This window comes from Heptranchias perlo, chromosome 3 (genome assembly GCF_035084215.1).
Source record: "Heptranchias perlo isolate sHepPer1 chromosome 3, sHepPer1.hap1, whole genome shotgun sequence".
Classification (NCBI taxonomy): Eukaryota; Metazoa; Chordata; class Chondrichthyes; order Hexanchiformes; family Hexanchidae; genus Heptranchias; species Heptranchias perlo.
Window position 1 is genome coordinate 4,851,974 of NC_090327.1, and position 8,488 is coordinate 4,860,461.

General features: G+C 44.8%; 1 protein-coding gene across 1 annotated transcript; it reads left to right on the top strand.

Annotated features, from left to right (window-relative positions):
- The first annotated feature begins 7,709 nt into the window (after positions 1-7,709).
- On the top strand, positions 7,710-7,892 carry LOC137305820 (thymosin beta-10-like). The gene has a single exon (XM_067974749.1). It carries the CDS (start codon positions 7,710-7,712, stop codon positions 7,890-7,892), a length of 183 nt encoding a protein of 60 aa, XP_067830850.1.
- Positions 7,893-8,488: the final 596 nt, after the last annotated feature.

Consider the following 8,488-nt stretch of genomic DNA (forward strand, 5'->3'; position numbering starts at 1 on the left):
TTAGGACTGAGATGAGGAGAAATTTCTTCACTCAGAGGGTGGTGAACCTGTGGAATTCTCTACCACAGAAGGCTGTGGAGGCCAAGTTACTGAATATATTTAAGATGGAGCTAGATACATTTCTAGACACAAAAGGCATCAAAGGGTATGGGGAGAGAGCGGGAATATGGTATTGAGGTAGAGGATCAGCCATGATCATATTGAATAGCAGAGCAGGCTCGAAGGGCCGAATGGCCTACTCCTGCTCCTATTTTCTATGTTTCTATGTTTCAAGAAAGGAGGGAGAGAGAAAACAGGGAACTACAGGCCAGTTAGCCTGACATCAGTTGTCAGGAAAATGCTGGAATCCTTTATTAAGGAAGTGATAACAGGGCATTTAGAAAATCATAATACGATTAGGCAGAGTAAACATGGTTTTATGAAAGGGAAATCGTGTTTGACAAATTTATTAGAGTTTTTTGAGGGTGTAACTAGCAGGGTAGATTAAGGGGAACCAGTGGATGTAGTATAATTGGATTTTCAAAAGGCATTCGATAAGGTGCCACATAAAAGGTTGTTACACTAGAATAAGGGCTCATGGGGTTGGGGGTAATATATTAGCATGGATAGAGAGAGGATTGGTTAACGGACAGAAAACAGAGAGTAAGGATAAGCGGGTCATTCTCAGGTTGGCAGGCTGTAACTAGTGGGGTGCCGCAAGGATCGGTGCTTGGGCCTCAGCTATTTACAATCTATATCAATGACTTAGATGAAGGGACCGAGTGTAATGTATCCAAGTTCACTGATGTTACAAAGCTAGGTGGGAAAGTAAGCTGTGAGGAGGACACAGAGTCTGCAAAGGGATATAGACAGGTTAAGTGAATGGGCAAGAAGGTGGCAGATGGACCTCGCTTGATGGCCATCACCCTGAACATTCAACCAGTATTTAAACCTATCAGTAGCTTTGCCTGCACGTCCCAAAATTATTCCATCCCTCCATTCATTAGTTCCTTCTGGAACATACGTCACCCGTGTCCCCACTTTGGGTAATTGTTCTGTGGATGTGATAGCTCTCTCATGTGTTTCTTCATCACTGATATTACCACTAACCAGCCCTTGATCTACCTCAGTCTGTTCCTCAGGAACCTCAAAAAGATCATGAACATTTGAGGCACAAGGTGCCTCGTTTACTTCCATCAACTGCTCAGAGTCCGAGATTTTAAAATTAATTCCAATTAATCGTGAGGAATGAACCCCGCGAGTTTGATTGCCGTGTTGGACAATTACTGTCTTACCATCATGACCTTACCCGGGCCTTTCCATTCCCGGTGACCCTCTCTTTTATAGTATAACAAATCTCTTGAATTGGACTCTGTCTCAGATGGTCTAATACGATGCCTCAGTGCTCTACGCATTTTCCCTGATACCTCAGCCTTGATAAAAGCCTGTCTCCCTGCATGCACAGCATTTAAATGCTCAGAAAAAATGGCCCCACTTGTAGTACCTTCTAGAGCAGGAGGATTATCACAAAGAACAGAAGGTAATTTGGGATTGCGCCCGTAGATTGGTTGGTAAGGACTATATCCTCCAACCATCTGGAGAGAATTCTTTGCATGAACTGCCCATGCTAGGGCAATTGACAATTTACACTTTGTTTGATCAGCCTAAATTTTATGCACCATGTCATCAATCACAGCATGGTTCCTTTCACAAAGACCATCGCTAAAAGGGCTCTCAGTTGCTGTATTCACGACAGTTATATTCATATTCTCACACATATCTCTAAACTCCGCGTTAGCGAATTCACCTCCATTATCGGTCAAAAACTTTGCTGGTGTCCCAAGTCCAGTCCCTTTCCATTTATCCATAATTTTATCTAGAATAACCTTCTTCTCCTTACTATATATTAGTGTAGAAATACTAAATCTCGTAGCCAGGTCAATAAAATGTAAGATGAAAACACTTCTGACTTTGCCCCATACCTTTAGATCCATGGCAACGACCCCGTTAAAGTCACGTGCTAATGGAACACTTACAATAGGACGTGGGGCCGTCCGTCTGTACTTCTTACAGATTTCACAGTTCTCACTAGCCTCTTCTATGAGCCTCGTATACGCTTCATCGACTACACCTGCATCTTTTAGCGGGATCTTTAAACGTTGACAAATAGGGTAGACAAATTGTCTTTCTAACTTTAAGACAATTTGTTTTTTTTCTCTCTTATCCTTATCGCCTGATGCCATTAATACTTGTCTAACACACTGATGAGAAACATCAGGTTTTATTAAGGGGATACAATAACGCCCTGACTGGCTAAACTGCAGATCAAACGATTTCCCAAAAATGATTGCCTCATCGTGTTCCATGTCAAGTTTCATTTGTGCCTTTTTCATGGAAGGTTTTACCCAAAAGCAGAGGTATCTCACTGGAGACTATATCCGTACTTATAAAGTGGCTTACTCCAGCTACCTTACATGGAATTATCACTCTCTCGAGTGACCTCAAGGTGTTGTCATCTCCAAACCTAAAACATGTAGAACTTTTACATTCCTTAAACTTGCGTCGTTACTCACTACTTAATGAATCAAGATAATATTTTAACCAATCTACCTTGCACGCAGTTGAAGTACATGCACGAACACCACACAATTAAAGGAATCCGTGACTAATACATTCATCACAGTTTCAAAGACCCTGCGTCATTTCAAAGACCCTGCGTCTTCGCTCTGAGCAATTCACCTCACAATGATACTTAGAGTCACATCTAAAGCATCTACTGATTTTTCCTTGGACATTCCTGGGATTCATTGGCCCACTATTACTGTCCCAATATTGTCTTCTGTTGATATAACTGGATTTGCTGTGCCTGATTTTATCAACAATCTTTAATCTTTAACCCTTCCGTCATATTGACGCCTGCGTCCGGTCTCTTGAAAATTTTGAAACCTGGACTGGCGCCTGGGTTTAGTATCTGGAACACTTCGAAACCTGGTAACCATCGAATCTTCCATTCTTTGTGTCACAGCGGAAGACCTCATTTGTTTCATGAAGGTTGAAGGGAATGACTGTTTCCCCAGGAATTTCTTTAAGGCAGCAGGCATTTGATCCAACAGAGTCTCCTTTTCCGAGAACTGGACGTCAGTTAGGACCAGTTGCCTGTCCATATGAGACACCCTAGCACAATCTAGTAATTTAAACGCTAGTACCGATCCAGAGATTCTCGATTGGAACTTTGTCAACCTTTTGTACAATTTGTTAAAGTCCATGATATACTCTTCCATTGAATGACTGTCCGTTTTCCAAAATCTATCAAATGCAGACCAGGCCTCATAAGAAATAAGAACATAAGAAATAGGAGCAGGTGTAGACCATACGACCCCTCGAGCCTGCTCCGCCATTCAATCAGATCATGGCTGATCTTCGAACTCAACTCCACTTTCCCGCCCAATCCCCATATCCCTTGATTCACCTAGAGTTGTCCTATGACTATGCCCCCTTGTTCTAGACTCTCTATCCAGGGGAAACAATCTCTCAGCATCTACCCTGTCAAGCCCCCTCATAATCTTATATGTTTCAATGGCTCATTGGCACCTAACAGGTCATCTTTCTTGTAAATTTGATCCAGAAATTCTATTAGAAAGGTAAAACCATCATCATTATCCAAAAGATCTGCATCCATCTCAGAAAATACCTTACTTCTGATTTTCCTTTGTACAGGAAGCAACAATGCCAAGGCCATGCCTTGTTTTTCCTTTGGTAGAGTAGTAACCCATGTCCACATATCAACCTCATTCTTCCACTGGTCACACTGTTCCAACTTCAAGAACATCGGAGCTAAATTGTACCTCGATGATTTAAACTTGCTTTCTGCCATTTTCCACTATGGCCACTAGGCTTTCAAGTTTGTTTTTGTGTCCAAAAAAAAAATCGTAGTTTCCAACCTTTAGGCAACCGTTCTCTGCTACCGTGTAATAAACTGGATAGCCCAGTGGAGAAGGATAGAATACTAGAGCCTGGTCTTCAGTTGCTTCCAAGCCTTTATTCACAGAGATCAACACATTACACACAGTGCAACCCCTAGATAAGCTCTCTTATAAATGGATACAAGAGGGTCCCCAATTGATACGCACCACCTGAAAACAGTCAACACTAACTGATATAAATTGTATGGATACAATTAACAGAGAGGAGGTAGTGATGCTCTGCAAGACCCTCTCCTTGCCCTCCACACTCTTATCCACGCTTTCCGTCATGGTTTGATGTGGAGATGCCGGTGATGGACTGGGGTTGACAATTGTAAACAATTTTACAACACCAAGTTATAGTCCAGCAATTTTATTTTAAATTCACAAGCTTTCGGAGGCTTCCTCCTTCCTCATGTAAATGTTCAGGAGCTCCTCGAAGCCTATGCATTTATACATATAGAACAATACATGGTGTTTACAGACTGCCCCTGCAACTGCCCGTTGCCAAGGCAATCACCTTGTTCAGACAGAGAGGTGTCACCTGCAGAACCCCCGAATACACATTCAACAAAAAAACAAACAGGAAAAAAAACAGAGAGAGGCAGAAACATCCGGAAGGCAGAGAAAGCCAGCAAATGACCCATTATATTAAAAACAGATAACATTTGTTCGCTGGTGGGGTAACGTGTAGCGTGACATGAACCCAAGATCCCGGTTGAGGCCGTCCTCATGGGTGCGGAACTTGGCTATCAATTTCTGCTCGACGATTTTGCGTTGTCGTGTGTCTCGAAGGCCGCCTTGGAGTACGCTAACCCGAAGGTCGGTGGATGAATGTCCATGACTGCTGAAGTGTTCCCCGACTGGGAGGGAACCCTCCTGTTTGGCGATTGTTGCGCGGTGTCCGTTCATCCGTTGTCGCAGCGTCTGCATGGTCTCGCCAATGTACCATGCTCTGGGGCATCCTTTCCTGCAACGTATGAGGTAGACAACGTTGGCCGAGTCACAGGAGTATGAACCATGCACGTGGTGGGTGGTGTCCTCTCGTGTGATGGTGGTATCTGTGTCGATGATCTGGCATGTCTTGCAGAGGTTACCGTGGCAGGGTTGTGTGGTGTCGTGGACGCTGTTCTCTTGAAAGCTAGGTAATTTGCTGCGAACGATGGTCTGTTTGAGGTTGGGTGGCTGTTTAAAGGCGAGTAGTGGAGGTGTGGGGATGGCCATAGCGAGGTGTTTGTCCTCATTGATGACATGTTGAAGGCTGCGGAGAACATGATGTAGTTTCTCCGCTCCGGGGAAGTACTGGACGACAAAGGGTACTCTGTTGGTTGCGTCCCGTGTTAGTCTCCTGAGGAGGTCTATGCGATTTTTTGCTGTGGTCCGTCGGAACTGTCGATCGATGAGTCGAGCGTCATATCCCGTTCTTACTAGGGCGTCTTTCAGCGTCTGTAGGTGTCCATCGCGTTCCTCCTCGTCTGAGCAGACCCTGTGTATTCGCAGGGCCTGTCCATAGGGGATGGCCTCTTTGACGTGGTTAGGGTGGAAGCTGGAAAAGTGGAGCATCGTGAGGTTGTCCGTGGGCTTGCGGTAGAGTGAGGTGCTGAGGTGCCCGTCTTTGATGGAGATTCGTGTGTCCAAGAAAGAAACTGATTCTGAGGAGTAGTCCATGGTGAGCTTGATGGTGGGATGGAACTTGTTGATGTTATCGTGTAGTCTCTTTAGTGATTCCTTGCCGTGGGTCCATAGAAAGAAAATGTCGTCGATGTATCTGGTGTATAGTGTTGGTTGGAGGTCTTGTGCAGTGAAGAAGTCCTGCTCGAACTTGTGCATGAAAATGTTGGCGTATTGGGGTGCGAATTTGGTCCCCATGGCTGTTCCGTGTGTTTGGGTAAAGAACTGGTTATCGAAGGTGAAGACATTGTGATCCAGGATGAAGCGGATGAGTTGTAGGATGGCTTCCGGAGATTGGCTGTTGTTGGTGTTGAGTATTGATGCTATCGCAGCGATGGTCATGGTTTGGTTTGAAAGCTTGGTGTTGAGTATTGATGCTGTCGCAGCGAACGTCATGGTTTGAAAGCTTGAAGAGATGCTAGACCTTTGGAGCCACGATGACAGCAGCCGGAGCTCCCAGAGAAGCTGTCAGTGCTGTCATCAGAGGCTCCACCGTTGTGGGCCCCACTTCGGTGTTGGTAGAGCTGACCCCTCACTCTGTGGTTGACTGCGTGGTCTCGATACCCCCGCAGGCCAACCCCCGCACAAGTTGGAGCAGGACTCTTTCACGCTCTGAGCGCATTGGACACAAGCTCGCTGGCAATCAGACCAGGTCCTGGTGTACGTCCATCGGTCAGCTTTTGTAGGCTGCACCCTTCAAGGTCTCCACCTGTGCCTGTAAGGAAATGGTTAATTCTTAACTTTTAGCTGTTGCCTGTTAAGTAAGTTTCTGTTAGAAGGACAGGTTAAATTCAGTCAGAGAGCTTCAGCTGATAATAAGTTACTGCACAGACACAGAACAGTCGTTGCTGATAAGAGATTCAGCAAAGCAACAACTTTTTGTTAGCTCCAGCCTTGAAAAAACATCTGGCATAGATCTGGAAAATGAGGGAGTGTGAGTCAAGTTATGAGGACTTATTCTTGTTAAAACCGGAGTCCAGCTAATTGGATGAGGTAATACATTGAAACATGCGGATTCTCACGTAGCTAGAGTGAAAGAGAGGTATAAATAGAAGGGTGTCAGAATAGATACTTCAGAACACGACAAGGCTTGGCAGCTGTTAAACTTTTGGGCTTGAAAGCGGTGAATTCTCCGATACCTCGTACCGCAAGTGTGCACCAAAATATATGGGTAATTATTATTAGTAATAATTATCATTGCATGTGTGTGATTATTGATAATAATAGTTATCATTGCATGCTTAATTCCCATGAAAGAAAATAAATGTCTTTGAACCCCATTATCTCATAGGAACAGGAGTGGGCCATTTAGCCCCTCGAGCCTGTTCCGCCATTCAATGAGATCATGGCAGATCTGTGACCTAACTCCATATACCTGCCTTAGCCCCATATCACTTAATACCTTCGGTTAACAGAAATCTATCAATCTCAAATTTAAAATTAACAATTGAGCGAGCATCAACTGCCAATTGTGGAACATAAGAATTAGGAGCAGGAGTAGGCCATACGACCCCTGGAGCCTGCTCTGCCATTCAATCAGATCATGGCTGATCTTCAACCTCAACTCAACTTTCCTGCCCGATCCCCATATCCCTTGATTCCTCTAGAGTCCAAAGAAAGTTCTGGAAGAGAGTTCCAAACTTCTACCACCCTTTGTGTGTAGAAGTGTTTCCTAACTTCACTCTTGAAAGTCCTGGCTCTAATTTTTAGATTGTGTCCCCTAGTCCTAGAATCCCCAACCAGCAGAAATAGTTTCTCTCTATCTCCCCTATCAGTTCCCCTTAATATCTTGAAAACTTCGATCAAATCACCCCTTAATCTTCTAAATTCCAGGGAATACAACCCTTGTTTGTGTAATCGCTCCTCGTAATTTAACCCTTGAAGTCCAGGTATCGTTCTGGTAAATCTACGCTGTACTCCCTCCAAGGCCAATATATCCTTCCTAATGTGCGGTGCCCAGAACTGAGCACAGTGCTCCAGGTGTGGTCTAACCAGGGCTTTGCACAGCTGTAGTATAACTTCTGCCCCGTGGTGTCAGCGTATGAGGAACGGTAGAGAGACCAAGCAACCGGCCGCAGGCAGATTAATGGAACCAAAATGGCAGACAAACCAGACTTCGAGGAGGTCACCTCCTTTGATAAGAGCAAGTTGAAGAAGACTGACACTGGGGTGAAGAACACTCTCCCCACAAACGAAACTATCGGTCAGGGGAAGAAGGCAGACAGCAGCCTGTTTTGTGGCCACTCCTGTCTGGAATCTCATTCCTTTATGAACTGTTGAACCAGAAGATAATTCCTTCTCTGGGGAGGGTGACATTCAGTCTCAAACTTGGCCCGTGGACCATTATTTTCCTATGTTTTACTGCCTGTTTGTTCTGAGCTGTGTTTGCTAATAAAAAGTTAAGTGCCTTTTTGATTATTTTCTGTACCTGCCCATGACATTTTAATGATCTATGTACATGGACCCCTAAGTGTCTTATGGAGTAACTTATAAATTTATAAGTAGGAACATCGATGTCCTTACACGGCCCTCTGCGGCAGGGTTAGGTTGCAAACGCTCCCTCTGGTAAAGCTGTTTCCTGGGCTGTCCTACCCACCCCCCCATGCTCCTGCACACTAGTTCTGGGTGAGTCTCCACATGTAGACCCGTCTGGCCTCTCTTCTAATATACGCACAGTGTCAGTGTCTGAGCTGGTGCTTGCTAGGTTATGGTGATGTTTCTGCATGGGTGCTGAACTCTTCCAGCTTAACGACCACTGGGAGCTCTACGTGTGCTGCACCTGAAAGGGAAGATTAATATAATCCTACAGCACAGAAGAAGGCCGTTCGGCCCATCGTGCCCGTGCCGGCTCTTTGGAAAGAGCGATCCAATTTGTC